Here is a 25,066-nt window from a genome sequence, read left to right as displayed (position 1 = left end):
ACCCTTCCATTGAATCCTTTAAATCCAGGCTCAAGACTCTCTTTCATTCACTAGCTGTTGAATCCCCTGATGTGGCTGATCTTTTTCATATTGTTTGTCTTTATTGTTTATTTGTGCCTTTGTGATGTGATTTTGCCTACAGCTCCTCTAACAGACCATGAGCTGTTTTAGTACCTACTGGTCTGTAGCCTACAGCACTTTGGTCAATGAGAGTTGTTTTAAAATCTGCATCATTATAAATGAATTGTACTTGACTTGACATGAACATGTACAGTATTCTTCCCACAGCAGAACATAAAAGCTGCACGTACATTTGGGTTGGGCAGTCAATCTGACAATAGATGTATGTATTTCCTGAAGACCAGCCTATTGAGCCTATATTGGCACAGTACTGGCCAAACAATGCTACTGGTTAGTACTGTATATTTTAGAAATAACAAAAGCATATCGCGATAATATGATGCTATGGGTACAATATATCACGGCCTCGAGTGCATTATGGCTTTAATACAGACAACACCAACAACATAGCCACACAACAGAGAACTTCTGTGCATTCCAAAGGGAAGTTCCAATTCCACCGCACCATGAAAACCTGTTATAATGCCGGCCAGAACCACTGCATGTAGACTGCACTGATTCAAGGTTAGTCACTGAGTTCTTCACTCTGTCGCATTCCAGTTAAAGTCATTGTTATCATGGTTACCATGGTTACCCAGTGTTCTTAATGGTTAATGTAATAAGAACCAAATCTCCCAGTAGTAGAACATTAACTAGAGCCGACTCCAAGCTGACCACTCCAGACAATATATCCTGACATCCTGCCCTATTCATGACCTGAACAGGTTTACGAGGCACAGCAAGAAGTATGCTCTCTCTCTCTCTCTCTCTCTCTCTCTCTCTCTCTCTCTCTCTCTCTCTCTCTCTCTCTCTCTCTCTTTCTCTTTCTCTCTCCTCTCTCTCTCTCTCTCTCTCTCTCTCTCTCTCTCTCTCTCTCTCTCTCTCTCTCTCTCTCTCTCTCTCTCTCTCAATTTAATATTTTCAATTTCAAAATGCTTTATTGGCATGATAAGATATGTTTTACATTGCCAAAGCATATATAAAACAAGTCACAACATACATATACAGAGACAACAAATGAATAACAAGCAAAATAATGATAATGAAAACAAGTGAATAACAAACAATGAGACAATGATAACCGTGATATGCAGCAGTTAGTGACTTCATGCTTGGCTCTTCTATCCACTGGCTGTCCCTCAGTTGATGACAACTCCACACATATTGTGCAGCCAAAAAGGTGCATTTAGACTGTTCTCCTAGACCATATTGAAGTGATTACTTATTAATGGTGGATTCAAATTATTTATATTTTTCCTTACTTTTAGGGAAGAATGATGCTCTAATTTATTTATATCTGTCACATACATTGTAACAGGAAGTGAATAGCTCTGTCTCCAACTCCCCTTGATAGCAGAGTGGACAGAGTCTGTCTTCTCTAGGCAGCCAGTTCTGTCTCTGTCTGTCTGTTTCTACTGCCAGGTGGTGGTCACTGAATCTGTGCATATACACTGTCTTTCTCAGTTTTGGATCAGTAGTCTGCCACTGTGATCTGCCACTCTCTCTCTCTCTCTCTCTCTCTCTCTCTCTCTAATGATATGAATTAAGGTTGGATTCCATTCAGGTCAAACAGTCAAGGCGCTGGCGCGCTGCTACTTTGCATGTTGGCTCACTTGGTAACACCTGTTTTCCATATCATGTCATGTGGCTGCTGTGGAAAAAGCTCTATTGTATCTGTGTATCTTGATGTAGAACTGGGTGTCCACAGTCCACACTGCAAGTAATCAGATTGCATTTATGTATGTGTACCCATTTGCTTTGATTGCTGTAGTCACAATTCATACTGTAGGCATGAGTTGATTCTGTCGTACAACAGTGTCACTTGCGGAAAATTGCTGATCTACAAGCTCACCACGCGCCACATTGCGATGATTCCTGGCGAGCAACGACAAAGTAGAAATCAGGCTTCAGTGCCAGACCGAGACACATCTTTAGAAATCTGATTTATATTGCATTTCAAACCACCTAGGAATGTGGTTCAAATCTGATCCACAAAAAAAAGGTTTTTTTGCGGATCCGACCTGATCAAACCAATCTGATACAGTGTATCAATCTGAAAATCAAAACAAATCACATTTGGGCTGACATTTTTAATTCACTTGTTTATTTATTTGCACTTAAGCATTGTTTGACACATTTTTGCATCAATTCTCAGAAGTGGACTGCTTTTGAGACTTTTGTTTTGTTTTTAAGCCAGGGTCAAGGTCAACCAAGGCACTGGAAGTCTTTTCTGCCATGTTCACTCCAAAGGCCAGTGTTTCTCAAAAGGGATTATGTGTACCCTTAGGGGTATGCTGATGAGGTACTACAGGGTTACACGAGAGAATGTGTAAAATGGAAACATTTATTCTACAGCTACTTTGAATGATAAAAGATTGACAAACTTTGTGTGAATCTGTTGATCTGAACACAATTCAATTAAACACTTTCTAATCAACTACTGTGGAATAGAAAGTAATACTTATTTGCTGTTATGCTGTTTTATTTTGAAAGATTTTGACATCATTACTGAACTAAAGTGAAATATTATTGTCACGATGAGGTTCTGGAGGTGTAGGACTCAAATGCAGAATGACAGATACAGGCTGAGCAATGAATATTTAGGAGGTTTTATTAACCAAAACTCCACAGTGGGAAAACAACAGGAATCATGGACTTATACTAGGACTTAGTAAATACTATAATTAACAAAGACTTGGAAAACACACTGGGACAGAACTAACCACATCAAATACGACGACGAACTGACAAGGGACCAAACACACAGAGGCATACATATAGACAAGGACTAACTAGACACAGGTGAACACAACAGACAATCAACAATGAGATAGGCTAGGGGACTAAGGGGACACAGGTGGAAACACTAGGAATCACAGGACTGGTTAGACAAGACAGGTACAGATGACTAAGCAGACAGGAAACACTAGGACCAATACTACACAATAAAACACAGAACACCAAGGCAACAAACTACACAGAACTAAAAGACCAAAACAGAACAGGAATACAAAGTAAAAGTCCAAAAGTAATAAACACAGACAAAGTCCAAGGGCTGAGGAGCGGACCGTGACAGTACCTCCCCCTCAAGGGACGGATTCCAGACGTCCCACCACTTAGACCTGGAACGCTGAGCGGGGTGGGTGGGGGGCGTCTGGAGGAGGGAGACTGGGGCAAAAGACCAGAGAAAAGGGGTCTGGGGACAAGGACCGCAGGCGGATGGCCTGGTGGCTGGACTGGGACAGTGCAGGTGGCACCCGGTCGAACCAAAGGGTGGGGCAGGTCTGGAGGACGTCCAGGCAGTTGGAACCACCCAGGAGAACCAGCAGCATGACGACCAGACAAGACCAGCCACACAGCAGATCGGTGAGGTCGGTACCACTGCTTGGGAGGAGGGTCTGGAGGACGACCGGATGGGCGGAGCCACCCAGGCAAACGGTGAAGTCGGCACGGCCGCTTAGGAGGGTCTGGAGGGCGACCAGATGGGCGGAGCCACCCAGGCAAACGGTGAAGTCGGCACGGCCGCTTAGGAGGGTCTGGAGGACAGCCGTGCAGGTGGAACCCCTCTGGAGGACAACACTGGCTGGGCCACACAGGGGGTAGAACCACAGGAGAAGGCAGGTCATCTGGTGTCCCGGGGTCGCAAAACAGCGAGGGGACCTGGATGACGGTCAGCAGGGTGCTGAGCAGCGAATTTCCGATCAGCGGGGTGCCAGGCAGCAGGGTGCCGGGCAGCAGGGTGCCGGGCAGCAGGGTGCCGGGCGGCGGAGGGCCGGGTAGCAGGGTGCCGGGCAGCAGGGTGCCGGCCAGCAGGGTGCCGGGCATCAGGGTGCCGGCCAGCAGGGTGCCAGGCAGCAGGGTGCCGGGCGGCGGACGGCCGGGCAGCAGGGTGCCGGGCAGCAGGGTGCCGGGCAGCAGGGTGCCGGGCAGCAGGTTGCCGGGCGGCGGAGGGCCGGGCAGCAGGGTGCCGGCCAGCAGGGTGCCGGGCGGCGGACGGCCGGGCAGCAGGGTGCTGGGCAGCAGGGTGCCGCCCGGCGGGGGGCCGGGCGGCGGAGGGCCGGGCAGCAGGGTGCCGGGGGGCGGAGCGCCGGGCAGCAGGGTGCCGGGCGGCGGAGAGCCGGGCAGCAGGGTGCCGGGCGGCGGAGAGCCGGGCAGCAGGGTGCCGGGCGGCGGAGAGCCAGGCGGCAGGGGGCCGGGCGGCGGAGGGCCAGGCGGCAGGGGGCCGGGCGGCGGAGGGCCGGGCGGTGGAGGGCCGGGCGGCGAGCTGGGCGGCGGCGAGCAGGGCGGCGGCGAGCTCAGCGGCGGCGAGCTCAGGGGCGGCAAGCAGGACAGCGGCGAGCAGGGCAGCGGCGAGCAGGGCTGTGGCGAGCAGGGCTGCGGCGTGCTGGGCTGCGGCGTGCTGGGCTGCGGCGAGCAGGGCAGCGGCGAGCAGGGCTGCGGCGTGCTTGGCTGCGGCGAGCAGGGCGGCGGCGAGCAGGGCGGCGGCGAGCAGGGCGGCGGCGAGCTGGGTGGCGGCGAGCTGGGCGGCGGCGTGCTGGGCGGCGGCGTGCTGGGCAGCGGCGGGGACCGTGGAGCAGGCGGCGGACTGGAGTTGGTTGTAGCCCTGGACCGGATGGGTATGGTGACCTGGTGGTGACCCAAGGAGAGGTTTCCCCGTCTGGTGGCACTACGCGGTCCTCCCCGAGCCAAGCGGGTGCCCAGGTATGGATCTTGGGCTGGCTCAGGAGCATAGACCGGGATCTTTATCCTGCTACAAAAGTAGGCCATCAGGCTCACCATCGGGGGCTTCAGCTGGTCAGGGCAGGCAGATGCAGACGCAGGCTGGAGGCCCACAAACCCGAGTCTAACTGACTGGGGCCTGGGCTGGTCATTAGCAGGCTGGGAAGCAGTGGGACCAGAACTGGACAGCTGAAAGCCATTCAGCCTCTTCCGGACCACATCGAGGTGAGGAACAAAGTGGCTCACCCATGGCCTCTCACCGAACCATTGCTGCTGGATTGAAATCCTCCCCAGCAGCTCAGCATGCTGGCTGGGAAGTGAAGAGATGAGGCTATTCACAGCAGAGTCGAACTCCTGTACCTTCTGCTGAAAAAGCCTTCGTTCTGCTGAGTCCATAATGGTCAGTTCGTACTGTCACGATGAGGTTCTGGAGGTGTAGGACTCAAATGCAGAATGACAGATACAGGCTGAGCAATGAATATTTAGGAGGTTTTATTAACCAAAACTCCACAGTGGGAAAACAACAGGAATCATGGACTTATACTAGGACTTAGTAAATACTATAATTAACAAAGACTTGGAAAACACACTGGGACAGAACTAACCACATCAAATACGACGACGAACTGACAAGGGACCAAACACACAGAGGCATACATATAGACAAGGACTAACTAGACACAGGTGAACACAACAGACAATCAACAATGGGATAGGCTAGGGGACTAAGGGGACACAGGTGGAAACACTAGGAATCACAGGACTGGTTAGACAAGACAGGTACAGATGACTAAGCAGACAGGAAACACTAGGACCAATACTACACAATAAAACACAGAACACCAAGGCAACAAACTACACAGAACTAAAAGGCCAAAACAGAACAGGAATACAAAGTAAAAGTCCAAAAGTAATAAACACAGACAAAGTCCAAGGGCTGAGGAGCGGACCGTGACAATTATGGCCACCGTATACAATAGATCTTCTCAGGAGGCTCTAATTGTAACTCTTTCACCCCATTTCTTAATTGTAATGGTATATTCTTCAAAAGGTGAGTTAGTTTACCTCAAAAAATAAATAAATAATTGATTTAAAAAAAAGTGAGTTATCATTCATTCATGCTAGCTATGGTGTTCTGCATGCAGTTTTCAAAGCAAAATGTCTAGTCAAGTAAAGTGGGTAGGCCTACTTGGATTCAGAAATCAGAGAACGGGGGTACTGAAGAAGCCAAAAAAGTTTGAGAACCTCTTCCCTATAGGTGGTGCTTCTGAAACATGATTATCTCTTCCGGCAAAGCAGGGTTATTCTGTACCCTACAGAGTCCTGGCTTGATGACGGCACGCCTGTGGTATGCACAGCAATGAATGTAGGGTTTCTCATTGTACAGGGATATGGTGAAGATGAGCAACAGAATAGGAGGTGTACAGTATGCCTTATATGAACAATCAGTGACGTCACCCAGGGCACACTATAGTGAAGGAGAACATTGAACTGCTGTTGCTGAGATTGCAGGACCTACTCTCTTGTGAGTTCTTTAAGGTCATTGTTATGGTGGCCTATATTCCACCATCAGCAAATGCCAAATTGACTAAGGAGATACAGTAAATAAGCTTTCATTAGTAGAACTAAACACAGAATGAACCTAAAAAGGCTATAAGGCAGAGGAAGAGGAATTATAAATAGAAGGTAGAAGGTAAACACAGGAGCCGGTGGGTCTATGGAAGAGCTTAAAGTCCATAACAGTCTATGTTCATGCCAGCTCTAACCTACAGGAAGGTGTTCTGTTTAATTCTTTCTGACTGCCAGAGGCAGTGCTTAACACTGGATATTATCCATCTCGCACACATGAAGTTTGAGTATTTTAAGTCACCTGTGACCCATGTCACTGTCAAATATGTCCCTTGTATCTTCTTGCAGGCAGTTCAGAAAAAGTAAAAAGAAAAAAGAAAATAAGATAGCCAGTGCCTTTATGTGGCTGGGAATGGGATCCCTACCCCACCAGGATGGGGGTAGGATGTCCTGTCTATGACTGCTTCCTCTAGCCAGTTCTATGAAGATGTGCCTGAGTAATGCCTGGGATTTGAACCCCAGTATCCCGTGCGGGAAGGCCAAACTTATTCACTATTATATACCACTATACATGGGCAACTGGCGGCCCGAGGGCCACATGCGGCCCTCACCTTCACTTAATGCGGCCTGCAGGTTAAATACTGATATATTATTGAATTCAGCTGTTACAATTCCAAACGTGCGATCACGACCCGCTTTAATTACTTCCGTCTATATTATTAGTTTAATGACTTTTTTTTATGTCCAATGTATTTGTATTTAAGTTCATAAGTATAAGTTAACTTGAATATAACTAAATGCATTTGAAATCAAATGAAAAGGTTACCTTTCAGGATTCCATTTAAAAAATACCCAAAAATAATTCAGGATTCCAATTCCAAAATAGCAAAAATAGCAGATCTACAAGCTCAAAACGCGTCGCGGTGCGACGCATTTGAGCTTGTAGATCAGCTATTTTTGCTACTTGTGTGTGACATACTAGAACAGCATTCATTTACGAAAAGAAGTTAAAATATGGAGATAAGAGGGTTTCTGCCCGACAGCAACAATATGCAATGTGGCCCCCTGGAGTGAGTGTAGAAATATAGTGGCCCTCTCCATCATCAAAGTTATTGCCCACCCTGACTAGCCTAAAGGGGAATTCCCCCTTGCCCGAGGGAGATATTAGGCTTTTGGTATTCAGGCAGAGGCTCTCTGCTACACCTGGACAGGAGGAAGAAGAAGATTCCACCGATGCTTCTGACACTAATTCCCAGCGGTCTTGAAGTGGGCCCAGGGCTGCCCTAGTCACAGTTAATCCAGTGGTCCGTATATAGTGCGATTAGGCTTGGATGAGGCCCCAACGGCAGGCACTCTATAGTGCATTCGTTATACGGGTCCCTCGGTGGACTACTTTTTCTGTATCGCCATCCTAACCATAAATATTATTGAGGAGCCCAAACCCCAAATCTCTGTCTCGCCACCCCACCAATGGCAGAGCATTAGCCTCTATGCTAAATGCCAGCAAGCTATCAGGCTGGGTATCAAGATGGAAATCAGGGAGCCATCTATTGCCTCCTTACTTGTGTCACACAATGAGGTCTTGAGATTTGATGCTCGCTGTCCCAGGCCCCAATGTCGTCTTCATAGTGAAATGTTATGGTACAGTAGCACACATGTTCTGTGTTGGGAACTCTTTTCTCCACCAAATCCCCCCCCCACCCCCCCCTTCCCAGTCCCTGTAATCCTCTTGCAGGGATGCTTCCGTTCAGAGCCTCAATGGAAAATCTCTGCAGTCGACGCCCTTATGACCAGGGAGCTTGGCAGGATAATGTCAACTCTTACACGGATTCATTTGCAGTTGTGTCTGTCCCCACTTTCAGAGCCATGCAGAGGGCCCTCTGCACGCTCAGGTGGTTTCTGGTTGCTGTTTGGCCTAATAGCACAGCAGGCCTTTGAGTGAGAATTCCAGGCGAAACAGACTGGCCAGCAGTTTGCTAGCCTTTGGTCCTACACCCTTAGCAAAGCTTGCTTTTCTACTGGTGATGTAACAAAGTATGCTTCAGCCCATGGATGGCACAGGGCACTTTAGCCCTCTTAAATGTATTTTGTAAGTGTGGAAATTCCTTTTAAGGGCATGTTTGTTTAGAATCTGCTCCCGGCTTGGTCTAAGTTCTGTTGGTTGAGCGTGCCAAGCCTAGGACTACCATGGCCCGGATGTCATGTCGGTCCACAAAGTAAAAAGAATGGCAATCAATTGTTGAGTTATTGCGTTGACTAGGTCTTGCCTCAAGTATTTTCCAAAAAATACATTTTGTGTACTGTTAAACTTTAAAAAGAGACATTTTGTAAGGCATATAGTCATGGGATACACTGCCACTAGGTGGCTCCACAAATGTTGATATTTCTGCTTCTTCTGCCCTACAAGTATCTGGGTCTCAGAAACTATCTATCCATCTATCTTCCTGCCTATCATCTGTTTATCGCTCTATCCCTCTATTGTCTATCTGTCCATCTATTTGTCAGTCTATCTTCCGTGCTTGGAACCCATTATTTGCCACTTGCGGCTATTTTTATTTTTTATAAAGGCTGTCATCAGAATGTTCTCTTCCTGCCACAATTGATACACTGGATCAACAGGACTTGGTGGTCAGCTATTATGACATGTTGTGACAATATCACATTTTCTGTGTAGTCTGACTCTGTTGTGTTGACCAAAATTAAGAAACAAACTTATATAAATTACAATGGCAAGAAGGATGTACTGTAGTAGTGTCCTGTTTACTTTACTACTTTTTTTCCGAGGTGTTTGTCTCACTATTTACTGACGATGGCTTGGCACTGAAATACAAAAATGTGACTGTCGCCATGCAATTAAATATTTGAACAAGGAATAGTATTTTTACAACCCTCAGTATTAATTGTTAACTTTACCTGCCACTGCTGATTAAATCAAATTGACTGATCTTCAGCCTCTCATTTTGCACAACCACATAACAGTGTGTGGATGAACATCTGCATTTACAGTGCACACGCTAGGACACTTTCAATGGATATGGGCAGACAGCCAGGTCTACAGCAGACAGGGCAAAATGGCACGGTAAGGTCATTCTGGCATTGAGAATATCATTTTTCTTCATTTTCAGAGGCTAAGTGACAAAAGGAATTCCCCATTAATTCTGCCTACCTATATTTTTGGCTCATTTTGGGCAATCCTTCATCAGCTAGATGTTAGATACAGGCAAGGTGCAGCATGCAGGGGGCACTTCTGCAACCCCAACCCCCTGTGCATACTGCAGTTATCTATTTAGGTATTCCTACTGTCTGCATGATGTTTGCAACATTAACACTGTTCCACAACAATAACAATTACAATTTGGGCATTTGGCAGATGCTCTCGTCCAGAGATATGCATTTCCTGCCTCTCTGTGCCAAATCTGAATGACCAAATCTTCTTTCTCCATCTACTGTCTACACAGCGTATGAGCATATAAAAGACCACCATAGGTCTGTAACTCTCAGCGTTAAATTAATACTGAGGATTTTACAGTGGGGGTCCCAGAGATAAATTAGTATAAAATGGGGGTCCATGACCTACTGCACATCAACCTGGGGGTCCGTGAACTGAAATGGGTCACTGGTTTTAAAAGAAGAAAACACGCCAGACAGCAACTATTTTAAGCTTGACCTCTGAGCTATTTTATTGAGTGTGTGTGTGTGTGAGATCAGCAGAGGTGACGGTGTTGCTCTCTCAGTGATCTTCACAGTCCTCTTACTCCTCTACCACCGTCTCCGTGATGGTGACTGTCTTGGTGACCGTGGTGGCGCTGCTGGACACGCTGGAGCTGCTGCTGGACAAGCTGGCGGAAGAGGCCGAGAGGCTGGGGAGCACAGACAACAGTTATTAAAGCTTTCACGTTTTCATCATGATTGAAACTTTTATACGTGTATGTCCAAAACCGCTACTTTTCAGGAAATAGAGAAAAAGAACCATGCGTTCCAATGGATCCAATCTAGTTAATATTTAGTCACATGCCTTTGTTAAAACTTTTCAGGTTCAATGTTCATGAAACCCACAGAGAGACTTTCAAACTGGCTATTTTCAAGAATAGGGATGTGAGGGTTCAAGTGGTTAAAACAAAGTGTTATACCTGCTTTCTAAAAGCTTTTAACATTAAGGTTAAATGTTTTTAAAGACAAAATACTTTTCTTAGTTAGTTATCATTAAAATCTTAGTGATTTGCCAATTAACACATTGCGTGCCAATCGCGTAGATCTACGCAAACCTAAGTAATTGCGCAGCGTGCCAGTCGCGTAGATACGCAAAGTGGTCTTTTTTCTTTTTTTTTCGCAGGTTCACATTTCATTGTAGGCCTCCCTCGCAGTGACACATTTCATTGTAGCACACCCGGATATGGAAATAGGAGATTTTCGTTCCCACCCGCCGTCGCTCTAAATCTTCCCCTAATCCTCCATTATCTCGGTTGTTGTTTTTCTCCTCGCTGATCGCTGTCCACGACAACTGCAAAATGGAATGTCGCCGATTGAAACGGTCTTCTCTGGGCCACTCACACAGCTACCCTGTGTGTCTACAAACAGTTTAACGCGTGATCTTAAGGTATTTAGCAAGGTCTGTGGCGATGTGAAAAAAACTAAAAAACAACAATAAATCGCTGGCACTGGTGAGTACATTATGATATTAAACTCTGGCGTGGAATGTGTTAATGGGGGGCCCACTTGCATAGCTGGCCCTGGCCCACAGGTTGTGAATCGCTGTTCTATTCTATTCCATTGTGTTGTACTGGTTGGTGTGGCCAGGTGTCTCATACCTCATGCCGCCGCCCATGCCGGCGCTCAAACTAGCACTCGCGCTGGCCTCTCCGTCCAGCAGTCTCCTGTACTCTCCGATCTCCATCTCCAGCCTGGTCTTGATGTCTAGTAGCATCTGGTATTCGCCTCCCTGGCGCTCAAGGTCAGCCCTGAGCTGCACCAGCTGTCCTTCCATGCCGGTCACCTGGCCCTGGAAGCCGCCCAGGGCCATGGAGTAGCGGCCTTGTGTCTCTCCCAGGGTGGTCTCCATCGAAGCTTTCTGCAGGAGGCCAACAACAAGGAATCAGTCAGAACCACGCTGGTGTGCAATGTGCATCGGAGGAGGATGTGTTCAGGTCTACTTTGAATTTAGTCAACTCTTGTGGATTAATAAATATTGCAGAAACATTTGCAATGTACAATTGCATTTGCAGACATTTAGCAGATGCTATTATCCAGAGCGATTATACAAGTGCAACATCAGCAGAGTAAGCATGAACGGGGGGGGGGGGGGGGGGGAGTGACAAGAAGGGATACAAGGTGATTTGAGCGCTAGGGGGTGAGTCTGTAGTTCTGACTGCAAGGGGAAGTTTATTCCACAGCTTGAGAGCCAGGAGGAAGAAGAGTCTATACTCTAGAACATGTGGAACATTATCCAGGGTGTTTTAAGAAAGGTTTGAATGTCCCTCCTGTGTTATCATTAGCAAATGAATTATATATTGTGTTTCCGTTTTTTTTTTTATTGACTTGATCTGTGGTAAACGTGCCATATTTCTGTGAAATGAGACTGGAAAGTCGTGCACAGTGATCTGACTTGAGGATTACAGTACCATGCTCATTTGTGACTGCAGCTCGATCTCTAGGCTTTGCACTGTGCGTTTAACTTCTGTGACCTCTGTTCTGGACGTTTGGACAACTTCTGTGCTGGCGACAACTTCCTGGTTCAGTGTCTCTGACTGTGGACAGAAAACCAAAACACAAGGAGGCAATTGTGGTTAAAGCTTGTTAATTCTTCAGGAGTACAGTAGGTGAGATAGGCAAAATACAGTTTGCAGTGCTGAATATAAATTGTCATAGATTCATAAAATGATACAATGACTTTTGTGTGACTGTGTATATGGACCCTACCTTTTGCATGAACCAGGCCTCCAGGTCCTTGCGGCTCTTGGCGGCGACTGACTCGTAGTGTTCTCTGATTTCCTCCATGATGAGAGAGAGGTCTTGCTGAGGAACAGCGTCTACCTCCACATTCACCTGACCACTCATCTGGGCGCGTATGGATAGGAGCTCCTAAAACAACATGGTGCAAGGGTTTAGATGACCGTTGTTTAGCTCAGATAACCTTTCACATAGGTCCCCCTTCTTGCTTAGCTACAGCAGGTATACCCAGTGTTATCGGTTTACGTATCTGCATGCATAGACATTTAAATACACAACTTGTATTTGTTGCGCATGTGTAGGTGATGCAAAGAGTTGCCAGTCTGACCTCCTCGTGGTTCTTCTTGAGGAAGACCAACTCCTCTCTCAGTCCTTCAATCTGCATCTCCAGGTCAGCTCTGGTCATCGTCAGCTCATCTAGAACCCTCCTCAGACCAGCGATGTCTCCCTCCACTGACTGACGCATGCCCAGCTCGCTCTCATACCTGGGAAACACAGAGGGCTGTTGGTTACTGTTTGGTATATCGTAGGTTTCTTTTTAATAAGCAAGTTCATGAGGATTGTAGAGGGGGAAAAAGGAGACGGAGGAGAGGAGAGGAGAGGAGAAGTTTGACTTCAAGGAAAATTAATTTACTCACTTGACTCTGAAGTCATCGGCAGCCAGCTTGGCGTTGTCAATTGCGAGGTAGATTCCACCGTTGACGGTGGTGACTTCATAAAACTAAGAAGCAATGCAAGCAGAGATGGAAGAGATGGCATGTTAGTGATCAGTTACGGCAGTAAGTTTGCATAAACAATATCAAGAACAATTAGCATCAGGACTATACACAGTACATTGTCTGGATCAATAACTGGACTTAAGATGAGCTATCAAAAAAACATCACCAACACTTATACTATAATTATTACGGTTCCATCTCTTATGAATTTTAAGTAACATCTGCCACTATATACAGTAACTACAGAAACATATTGTTCAGACATTGATTGTCATGTAAAGTTGTGCATGTTCTAGATGCTGTTACTACAAAGACAGCCACGTGCAAGCTGTTCCTTGGCACGACAATGACAATGCTACTGAGTGATGAGGACTAGCTGTAACGGAACGCGCTGGCTGATGTGGGCGTGGCTGTGTCTTCTTACCGTGATCTGCAGTTCAGCGATGGTTACCAAGAAGGCTGAGTAGTTGATGGCGGAGGGGCCTGCCTTGTTCTCCAGGAACTGTCTGATCTTCAGCTCCAGGTCAGCGTTGGCGGACTCCAGCATCTTGACCTTGTCCAGGTAGGAGCCCAGGCGGTCGTTGAGGTTCTGCATGGTGGCCTTGTCGTTGGTCTGGAATTCGAGACCGCCGCCGCCACCACCTCCCATGCCGAAGGCCGCGCCGCCGCCGCCGCCACCTCCCATGCCGAAGGATGCTCCTCCGCCACCTCCCATGCCAAAGGACGCTCCTCCGCCACCTCCCATGCCGAAGGACGCTCCGCCACCGAAGCCAGAGGACAGCCTGGAGGAGCTGCCGCTGGAGATGCGAACGCCATATCCCCCTGCACCTCCGTACACACTGCCGGCCCTCATGGCGCCCATGCCGCCGCCGCCACCGCCGCCACCTGACATGGACATACGAGAACTACCCGACGACATCCTGAAGCTCGCCATGATGCTCGTGTGTGGTGTTGATGATGATGATAATGACAATGATGCAGGAGGTCTTTCTGCACCAGCAGGAGAGGAGAGAGTGAAGAGCTCAGATCGGAGATCGTGATTTATACCATTCTGGTGGGGGTGAGAATAGAGAAGCAGGGAGGGAGGGAGAGATTATCCCAACGGTGGGAGGAGAAACTCAACCTTTTACAAATCATGAAAAAATGTATCGTTGCTGACACGTGTAGAATGTACTGTAGGTAACGGGGTTGTAGGTGGGGCACATTTTATCACATCAATCCATCTTACTGTACCTTGATGAGCTGCCTGAACAGAAGGGCTTGTTCATGACAGTCTTGTCATGTACGCACCTGTTCATCCAGCCCCAGAGAGCCCTCAGGATGCTAATTGAATTGAATTTATTGTTACGGTTTATACACGAGTACAGAAGTAGAGTTATTTCGTTTTGGTTGCTCAGCATTGTAGCAGTACAATTATCAAGAAATAATCAAGGAGAATAGAGAAAAATAAGGATAATAAAGAAATAGAATTAGTGAAATAATGTACATAATATTCAGTGCACACCTTGAGGTGCTAGACGGTGACGTGTGCATGGGTCCTACTTGTAATAGTATATCCATATATGTGTGCACACTGTGCAGTATATGTGCATAATTATCTATTTACGTACACGCACGCACGCACGCACGCACACACGCAGGGTTATTCTGTACCTTACAGAGTCCTGGCTTAATGATGGCACGCCTGTGGTATGCACAGCAATGTAGGGTTTCTCATTGTACAGGGATATGGTGAAGACGAGCAACAGAATAGGAGGTGTACAGTATGCCTTATATGAACAATCAGTGACGTCACCCTGGGCACACTATAGTGAAGGAGAGAGCGTGCGAACAGAACATTGAACTGCTGTTGGTTACAGGACCTACTATCATGTGAGTTCTTTAAGGTCATTGTTATGGTGGCCTATATTCCACCATCCGCAAATGCCAAATTGACTAAGGAGATACAGTAAATAAGCTTTCACTAGTAGGCCTAAACACAGAATGAACCTAAAAAGGCTATAAGGCAGAGGAAGAGGAATTATAAATAGAAGGTAGAAAGTAAACACAGGAGCCGGTGGGTCTATGGAAGAGCTTAAAGTCCATAACAATCTATGTTCATGCCAGCTCTAACCTACTGGAAGGTGTTCTGTTTAATTCTTTCTGACTGCCAGAGGCAGTGCTTAACACTGAATATTATCCATCTCGCACACATGAAGTTTGAGTATTTTAAGTCACCTGTGACCCATGTCACTGTCAAATATGTCCCTTGTATCTTCTTGCAGGCAGTTCAGAAAAAGTAAAAAAATAATAATAATAAGATAGCCAGTGCCTTTATGTGGCTGGGAATGGGATCCCTACCCCACCAGGATGGGGGTAGGATGTCCTGTCTACGACTGCTTCCTCCCAGTATCCCGTGCGGGAACTAAGGCCAAACATATTATCCACTATACATGGGCAACTGGCGGCCCGCGGGCCACATGCGGCCCTCAGGTTAATATCGGAATACTGATATATTATTGAATTCAGCTGTTACAATTCCAAACGTGCGATCATGACCCGCTTTAATTACTTCCGTCTATATTATTAGTTTAATGACTTTTTTATGTCCAATGTATTTGTATTTAAGTTCATAAGTATAAGTTAACTTGAGTATAACTAAATGCTTTTGAAATGAAATAAAAAGCTTACTTTTCAGGATTCCAATTCAAAAATACCCAAAAAGAATTCAGGATTCCAATTCAAAAATACCCAAAAAGAATTCAGGATTCCAATTCCAAAATAGCAAAGATAGCAGATCTGCAAGCTCAAAACGCGTCGCAATGCGACGCATTTTGAGCTTGTAGATCAGCAATTTTTGCTACTTGTGTCTGACATACTAGAACAGTACTCATTTACGAAAAAAAGGTTTCTGCCCGACAGCAACAATATGCAATGTGGCCCCCTGCAGTGAGTGTGGAAATATAGTGGCCCTCTCCATCATCAAAGTTATTGCCCACTGTGACCAGGGGAATTCCCCCTTTAGCCCGAGGGAGGTATTAGGCTTTTGGTATTCAGGCAGAGGCTCTCTGCTACACCTGGACAGGGGGAAGAAGAAGATTCCACCCATGCTTCTGACACCAATTCCCAGCGCCCTAGTCACAGTTAATCCAGTGGTCCGTATATAGTGCGATTAGGCTTGGATGAGGCCCCGACGGCAGGCACTCTATAGTGCATTCGTTATACGGGTCCCTCGGTGGACTACTTTTTCTGTATCGCCCTCCTAACCATAAATATTATTGAGGAGCCCAGACCCCAAATCTCTGTCTCGCCACCCCACCAATGGCAGAGCATTAGCCTCTATGCATAATGCCAGCAAGCTATCAGGCTGGGTAAGATGGAAATCAGGGAGCCATCTATTGCCTCCTTACTTGTGTCACACGATGAGGTCTTGAGATTTGATGCTCGCTGTCCCAGGCCCCAATGTCGTCTTCATAGTGAAATGTTATGGTACAGTAGCACACATGTTCTGTGTTGGGAACTCTTTTCTGCACCAAATCCCCCCCCCCTTCCCAGTCCCTGTAATCCTCTTGCAGGGATGCTTCCGTTCAGAGCCTCAATGGAAAATCTCTGCAGTCGACGCCCTTATGACCAGGGAGCTTGGCAGGATAATGTCAACTCTTACACGGATTCATTTGCAGTTGTGTCTGTCCCCACTTTCAGAGCCATGCCAGAGGGCCCTCTGCACGCTCAGGTGGTTTCTGGTTGCTGTTTGGCCTAATAGCACAGCAGGCCTTTGAGTGAGAATTCCAGGCGAAACAGACTGGCCAGCAGTTTGCTAGCCTTTGGTCCTACACCCTTAGCAAAGCTTGCTTTTCTACTGTAACAAAGTAACAAAGTATGCTTCAGCCCATGGATGGCACAGGGCACTTTAGCCCTCTTAAATGTATTTTGTAAGTGTGGAAATTCCTTTTAAGGGCATGTTTGTTTAGAATCTGCTCCCGGCTTGGTCTAAGTTCTGTTGGTTGAGCGTGCCAAGCCTAGGACTACCATGGCCCGGATGTCATGTCGGTCCACAAAGTAAAAAGAATGGCAATCAATTGTTGAGTTATTGCGTTGACTAGGTCTTGCCTCAAGTATTTTCCAAAAAATACATTTTGTGTACTGTTAAACTTTAAAAAGAGACATTTTGTAAGGCATATAGTCATGGGATACACTGCCACTAGGTGGCTCCACAAATGTTGATATTTCTGCTTCTTCTGCCCTACAAGTATCTGGGTCTCAGAAACTATCTATCCATCTATCTTCCTGCCTATCATCTGTTTATCGCTCTATCCCTCTATTGTCTATCTGTCCATCTATTTGTCAGTCTATCTTCCGTGCTTGGAACCCATTATTTGCCACTTGCGGCTATTTTTATTTTTTATAAAGGCTGTCATCAGAATGTTCTCTTCCTGCCACAATTGATACACTGGATCAACAGGACTTGGTGGTCAGCTATTATGACATGTTGTGACAATATCACATTTTCTGTGTAGTCTGACTCTGTTGTGTTGACCAAAATACAAACTTATATAAATTACAATGGCAAGAAGGATGTACTGTAGTAGTGTCCTGTTTACTTTACTACTTTTTTTCCGAGGTGTTTGTCTCACTATTTACTGACGATGGCTTGGCACTGAAATACAAAAATTTGACTGTCGCCATGCAATTAAATATTTGAACAAGGAATAGTATTTTTACAACCCTCAGTATTAATTGTTAACTTTACCTGCCACTGCTGATTAAATCAAATTGACTGATCTTCAGCCTCTCATTTTGCACAACCACATAACAGTGTGTGGATGAACATCTGCATTTACAGTGCACACGCTAGGACACTTTCAATGGATATGGGCAGACAGCCAGGTCTACAGCAGACAGGGCAAAATGGCACGGTAAGGTCATTCTGGCATTGAGAATGTCATTTTTCTTCATTTTCAGAGGCTAAGTGACAAAAGGAATTCCCCATTAATTCTGCCTACCTATATTTTTCATTCATTTTGGGCAATCCTTCATCAGCCAGATGTTAGATACAGGCAAGGTGCAGCATGCAGGGGGCACTTCTGCAACCCCAACCCCCTGTGCATACTGCAGTTATCTATTTAGGTATTCCTACTGTCTGCATGATGTTTGCAACATTAACACTGTTCCACAACAATAACAATTACAATTTGGGCATTTGGCAGATGCTCTCGTCCAGAGATATGCATTTCCTGCCTCTCTGTGCCAAATCTGAATGACCAAATCTTCTTTCTCCATCTACTGTCTACACAGCGTATGAGCATATAAAAGACCACCATAGGTCTGTAACTCTCAGCGTTAAATTAATACTGAGGATTTTACAGTGGGGGTCCCAGAGATAAATTAGTATCAAATGGGGGTCCATGACCTACTGCACATCAACCTGGGGGTCCGTGAACTGAAATGGGTCACTGGTTTTAAAAGAAGAAAACACGCCAGACAGCAACTATTTTAAGCTTGACCTCTGAGCTATTTTATTGAGTGTGTGTGTGTGTGTGAGATCAGCAGAGGTGACGGTGTTGCTCTCTCAGTGATCTTCACAGTCCTCTACCACCGTCTCCGTGATGGTGACTGTCTTGGTGACCGTGGTGGCGCTGCTGGACACGCTGGAGCTGCTGCTGGACAAGCTGGCGGAAGAGGCCGAGAGGCTGGGGAGCACAGACAACAGTTAGTAAAGCTTTCAGGTTTTCATCATGATTGAAACTTTTATACGTGTATGTACAAAACCGCTACTTTTCAGGAAATAGAGAAAAAGAACCATGCGTTCCAATGGATCCAATCTAGTTAATATTTAGTCACATGCCTTTGTTAATACTTTTCAGAGGTTCAATGTTCATGAAACCCACAGAGAGACTTTCAAACTGGCTATTTTCACTGAATGCACGCCCCAAGAATAGGGATGTGAGGGTTCAAGTGGTTAAAACAAAGTGTTATACCTGCTTTCTAAAAGCTTTTAACATTAAGGTTAAATGTTTTTAAAGACAAAATACTTTTCTTAGTTAGTTATCGTTAAAATCTTAGTGATTTGCCAATTAATGGGGGGCCCACTTGCATAGCTGGCCCTGGCCCACAGGTTGTGAATCGCTGTTCTATTCTATTCCATTGTGTTGTACTGGTTGGTGTGGCCAGGTGTCTCATACCTCATGCCGCCGCCCATGCCGGCGCTCAAACTAGCACTCGCGCTGGCCTCTCCGTCCAGCAGTCTCCTGTACTCTCCGATCTCCATCTCCAGCCTGGTCTTGATGTCTAGCAGCATCTGGTATTCGCCTCCCTGGCGCTCCAGGTCAGCCCTGAGCTGCACCAGCTGTCCTTCCATGCCGGTCACCTGGCCCTGGAAGCCGCCCAGGGCCATGGAGTAGCGGCCTTGTGTCTCTCCCAGGGTGGTCTCCATCGAAGCTTTCTGCAGGAGGCCAACAACAAGGAATCAGTCAGACCCACGCTGGTGTGCAATGTGCATCGGAGGAGGATGCGTTCAGGTCTACTTTGAATTTAGTCAACTCTTGTGGATTAATAAATATTGCAGAAACATTTGCAATGTACAATTGCATTTGCAGACATTTAGCAGATGCTATTATCCAGAGCGACTTACAAGTGCAACATCAGCAGAGTAAAGCAGAGTAAGCATGAACGGGGGGGGGGGGGGGGGGGGGGGGAGTGAACGAGTGACAAGAAGGGATACAAGGTGATTTGAGCGCTAGGGGGTGAGTCTGTAGTTCTGACTGCAAGGGGAAGTTTATTCCACAGCTTGAGAGCCAGGAGGAAGAAGAGTCTATACTCTAGAACATGTGGAACATTATCCAGGGTGTTTTAAGAAAGGTTTGAATATCCCTCCTGTGTTATCATTAGCAAATGAATTATATATTGTGTTTCCGTTTTTTTATTTTATTGACTTGATCTGTGGTAAACGTGCCATATTTCTGTGAAATGAGACTGGAAAGTCGTGCACAGTGATCTGACTTGAGGATTACAGTACCATGCTCATCTGTGACTGCAGCTCGATCTCTAGGCTTTGCACTGTGCGTTTAACTTCTGTGACCTCTGTTCTGGACGTTTGGACAACTTCTGTGCTGGCGACAACTTCCTGGTTCAGTGTCTCTGACTGTGGACAGAAAACCAAAACACAAGGACGCAATTGTGGTTAAAGCTTGTTAATTCTTCAGGAGTACAGTAGGTGAGATAGGCAAAATACAGTTTGCAGTGCTGAATATAAATTGTCATAGATTCATAAATGACTTTTGTGTGACTGTGTATATGGACCCTACCTTTTGCATGAACCAGGCCTCCAGGTCCTTGCGGCTCTTGGCGGCGACTGACTCGTAGTGTTCTCTGATTTCCGCCATGATGAGAGAGAGGTCTTGCTGAGGAACAGCGTCTACCTCCACATTCACCTGACCACTCATCTGGGCGCGTATGGATAGGAGCTCCTAAAACAACATGGTGCAAGGGTTTAGATGACCGTTGTGTAGCTCAGATAACCTTTCAAATAGGTCCCCCTTCTTGCTTAGCTACAGCAGGTATACCCAGTTTTATCGGTTTACGTATCTGCATGCATAGACATTTAAATACACAACTTGTATTTGTTGCGCATGTGTAGGTGATGCAAAGAGTTGCCAGTCTGACCTCCTCGTGGTTCTTCTTGAGGAAGACCAACTCCTCTCTCAGTCCTTCAATCTGCATCTCCAGGTCAGCTCTGGTCATCGTCAGCTCATCTAGAACCCTCCTCAGACCAGCGATGTCTCCCTCCACTGACTGACGCATGCCCAGCTCGCTCTCATACCTGGGAAACACAGAGGGCTGTTGGTTACTGTTTAGTATATCGTAGGTTTCTTTTTAATAAGCAAGTTCATGAGGATTGTAGAGGGGGAAAAAGGAGACGGAGGGGAGGAGAGGAGAAGTTTGACTTCAAGGAAAATGAATTTACTCACTTGACTCTGAAGTCATCGGCAGCCAGCTTGGCGTTGTCAATTGCGAGGTAGATTCCACCGTTGACGGTGGTGACTTCATAAAACTAAGAAGCAATGCAAGCAGAGATGGAAGAGATGGCATGTTAGTGATCAGTTACGGCAGTAAGTTTGCATAAACACTATCAAGAACAATTAGCATCAGGACTATACACAGTACATTGTCTGGATCAATAACTGGACTTAAGATGAGCTATCAAAAAAACATCACCAACACTTATACTATAATTATTACGGTTCCATCTCTTATAAATTTTAAGTAACATCTGCCACTATATACAGTAACTACAGAAACATATTGTTCAGACATTGATTGTCATGTAAAGTTGTGCATGTTCTAGATGCTGTTACTACAAAGACAGCCACGTGCAAGCTGTTCCTTGGCACGACAATGACAATGCTACTGAGTGATGAGGACTAGCTGTAACGGAACACGCTGGCTGATGTGGGCGTGGCTGTGTCTTCTTACCGTGATCTGCAGTTCAGCGATGGTTACCAAGAAGCCTGAGTAGTTGATGGTGGAGGGGCCTGCCTTGTTCTCCAGGAACTGTCTGATCTTCAGCTCCAGGTCAGCGTTGGCGGACTCCAGCATCTTGACCTTGTCCAGGTAGGAGCCCAGGCGGTCGTTGAGGTTCTGCATGGTGGCCTTGTCGTTGGTCTGGAATTCGAGACCGCCGCCGCCACCACCACCACCACCTCCCATGCCGAAGGCCGCGCCGCCGCCGCCGCCACCTCCCATGCCGAAGGATGCTCCTCCGCCACCTCCCATGCCAAAGGATGCTCCTCCGCCACCTCCCATGCCAAAGGACGCTCCTCCTCCACCTCCCATGCCGAAGGACGCTCCGCCACCGAAGCCAGAGGACAGCCTGGAGGAGCTGCCGCTGGAGACGCGAACGCCATATCCCCCTGCACCTCCGTACACACTGCCGGCCCTCATGGCGCCCATGCCGCCGCCGCCACCGCCGCCACCTGACATGGACATACGAGAACTACCCGACGACATCCTGAAGCTCGCCATGATGCTCGTGTGTGGTGTTGATGATGATGATAATGACAATGATGCAGGAGGTCTTTCTGCACCAGCAGGAGAGGAGAGAGTGAAGAGCTCAGATCGGAGATCGTGATTTATACCATTCTGGTGGGGGTGAGAATAGAGAAGCAGGGAGGGAGGGAGAGATTATCCCAACGGTGGGAGGAGAAACTCAACCTTTTACAAATCATGAAAAAATGTATCGTTGCTGACATGTGTAGAATGTACTGTAGGTAACGGAGTTGTAGGTGTGGCACATTTTATCACATCAATCCATCTTACTGTACCTTGATGAGCTGCCTGAACAGAAGGGCTTGTTCATGACAGTCTTGTCATGTACGCACCTGTTCATCCAGCCCCAGAGAGCCCTCAGGATGCTAATTGAATTTAATTTATTGTTACGGTTTATACACGAGTACAGAAGTAGAGTTATTTCGTTTTGGTTGCTCAGCATTGTAGCAGTACAATTATCAAGAAATAATCAAGGAGAATAGAGAAAAATAAGGATAATAAAGAAATAGAATTAGTGAAATAATGTACATAATATTCAGTGCACACCTTGAGGTGCTAGACGGTGACGTGTGCATGGGTCCTACTTGTAATAGTATATCCATATATGTGTGCACACTGTGCAGTATATGTGCATAATTATCTATTTACGTACACGCACGCACGCACGCACGCACGCACGCACGCACGCACGCACGCACACACGCAGGGTTATTCTGTACCTTACAGAGTCCTGGCTTAATGATGGCACGCCTGTGGTATGCACAGCAATGTAGGGTTTCTCATTGTACAGGGATATGGTGAAGACGAGCAACAGAATAGGAGGTGTACAGTATGCCTTATATGAACAATCAGTGACGTCACCCTGGGCACACTATAGTGAAGGAGAGAGCGTGCGAACAGAACATTGAACTGCTGTTGGTTACAGGACCTACTATCATGTGAGTTCTTTAAGGTCATTGTTATGGTGGCCTATATTCCACCATCCGCAAATGCCAAATTGACTAAGGAGATACAGTAAATAAGCTTTCACTAGTAGGCCTAAACACAGAATGAACCTAAAAAGGCTATAAGGCAGAGGAAGAGGAATTATAAATAGAAGGTAGAAAGTAAACACAGGAGCCGGTGGGTCTATGGAAGAGCTTAAAGTCCATAACAATCTATGTTCATGCCAGCTCTAACCTACTGGAAGGTGTTCTGTTTAATTCTTTCTGACTGCCAGAGGCTGTGCTTAACACTGAATATTATCCATCTCGCACACATGAAGTTTGAGTATTTTAAGTCACCTGTGACCCATGTCACTGTCAAATATGTCCCTTGTATCTTCTTGCAGGCAGTTCAGAAAAAGTAAAAAAAATAAAATAATAAGATAGCCAGTGCCTTTATGTGGCTGGGAATGGGATCCCTACCCCACCAGGATGGGGGTAGGATGTCCTGTCTACGACTGCTTCCTCCCAGTATCCCGTGCGGGAACTAAGGCCAAACATCTTATCCACTATACATGGGCAACTGACGGCCCGGGGGCCACATGCGGCCCTCAGGTTAATATCGGAATACTGATATATTATTGAATTCAGCTGTTACAATTCCAAACGTGCGATCATGACCCGCTTTAATTACTTCCGTCTATATTATTAGTTTAATGACTTTTTTATGTCCAATGTATTTGTATTTAAGTTCATAAGTATAAGTTAACTTGAGTATAACTAAATGCTTTTGAAATGAAATAAAAAGCTTACTTTTCAGGATTCCAATTCAAAAATACCCAAAAAGAATTCAGGATTCCAATTCCAAAATAGCAAAGATAGCAGATCTGCAAGCTCAAAACGCGTCGCAATGCGACGCATTTTGAGCTTGTAGATCAGCTATTTTTGCTACTTGTGTCTGACATACTAGAACAGTATTCATTTACGAAAAAAAGGTTTCTGCCCGACAGCAACAATATGCAATGTGGCCCCCTGCAGTGAGTGTGGAAATATAGTGGCCCTCTCCATCATCAAAGTTATTGCCCACTGTGACCAGGGGAATTCCCCCTTTAGCCCGAGGGAGGTATTAGGCTTTTGGTATTCAGGCAGAGGCTCTCTGCTACACCTGGACAGGGGGAAAAAGAAGATTCCACCCATGCTTCTGACACCAATTCCCAGCGCCCTAGTCACAGTTAATCCAGTGGTCCGTATATAGTGCGATTAGGCTTGGATGAGGCCCCGACGGCAGGCACTCTATAGTGCATTCGTTATACGGGTCCCTCGGTGGACTACTTTTTCTGTATCGCCCTCCTAACCATAAATATTATTGAGGAGCCCAGACCCCAAATCTCTGTCTCGCCACCCCACCAATGGCAGAGCATTAGCCTCTATGCATAATGCCAGCAAGCTATCAGGCTGGGTAAGATGGAAATCAGGGAGCCATCTATTGCCTCCTTACTTGTGTCACACGATGAGGTCTTGAGATTTGATGCTCGCTGTCCCAGGCCCCAATGTCGTCTTCATAGTGAAATGTTATGGTACAGTAGCACACATGTTCTGTGTTGGGAACTCTTTTCTCCACCAAATCCCCCCCCCCTTCCCAGTCCCTGTAATCCTCTTGCAGGGATGCTTCCGTTCAGAGCCTCAATGGAAAATCTCTGCAGTCGACGCCCTTATGACCAGGGAGCTTGGCAGGATAATGTCAACTCTTACACGGATTCATTTGCAGGTGTGTCTGTCCCCACTTTCAGAGCCATGCCAGAGGCCCCTCTGCACACTCAGGTGGTTTCTGGTTGCTGTTTGGCCTAATAGCACAGCAGGCCTTTGAGTAAGAATTCCAGGCGAAACAGACTGGTCAGCAGTTTGCTAGCCTTTGGTCCTACACCCTTAGCAAAGCTTTCTTTTCTACTGGTGATGTAACAAAGTATGCTTCAGCCCATGGATGGCACAGGGCACTTAGCCCTCTGAAATCTATTTTGTGAGTGTGGATTGTTTCTTTTAAGGGCA

The 25,066-nt window shown here is 46.5% G+C and overlaps 1 protein-coding gene across 1 annotated transcript in view; it reads right to left on the bottom strand.

The window, feature by feature from the left end:
• Positions 1 to 22,119, bottom strand: part of LOC308099389 (uncharacterized protein) — a 27,508-nt gene extending 5,389 nt beyond the window's left edge. The window contains exons 1-13 of the mRNA XM_080448131.1: positions 21,878 to 22,119; positions 21,818 to 21,847; positions 13,498 to 13,958; positions 12,993 to 13,075; positions 12,683 to 12,839; positions 12,325 to 12,486; positions 12,027 to 12,152; positions 11,217 to 11,476; positions 10,164 to 10,268; positions 4,611 to 5,149; positions 4,284 to 4,569; positions 3,243 to 3,780; positions 2,402 to 2,425 (exon numbers count right to left, since the gene is read on the bottom strand). Of these exons, the coding sequence (XP_080304257.1) occupies positions 2,402 to 2,425; positions 3,243 to 3,780; positions 4,284 to 4,569; positions 4,611 to 5,149; positions 10,164 to 10,268; positions 11,217 to 11,476; positions 12,027 to 12,152; positions 12,325 to 12,486; positions 12,683 to 12,839; positions 12,993 to 13,075; positions 13,498 to 13,958; positions 21,818 to 21,847; positions 21,878 to 22,073 (2,967 nt within the window). The 5' untranslated portion in view covers positions 22,074 to 22,119. The remainder of the gene's footprint in view (positions 1 to 2,401; positions 2,426 to 3,242; positions 3,781 to 4,283; positions 4,570 to 4,610; positions 5,150 to 10,163; positions 10,269 to 11,216; positions 11,477 to 12,026; positions 12,153 to 12,324; positions 12,487 to 12,682; positions 12,840 to 12,992; positions 13,076 to 13,497; positions 13,959 to 21,817; positions 21,848 to 21,877) is intronic.
• Positions 22,120 to 25,066: the final 2,947 nt, after the last annotated feature.

Source organism: Gymnoscopelus braueri, assembly GCF_963280865.1.
Source record: "Gymnoscopelus braueri genome assembly, chromosome: 13".
Taxonomy (NCBI): Eukaryota; Metazoa; Chordata; class Actinopteri; order Myctophiformes; family Myctophidae; genus Gymnoscopelus; species Gymnoscopelus braueri.
Note: the sequence above shows the minus strand (reverse complement) of the source record. Positions and strands in the feature narration are given on the sequence as shown.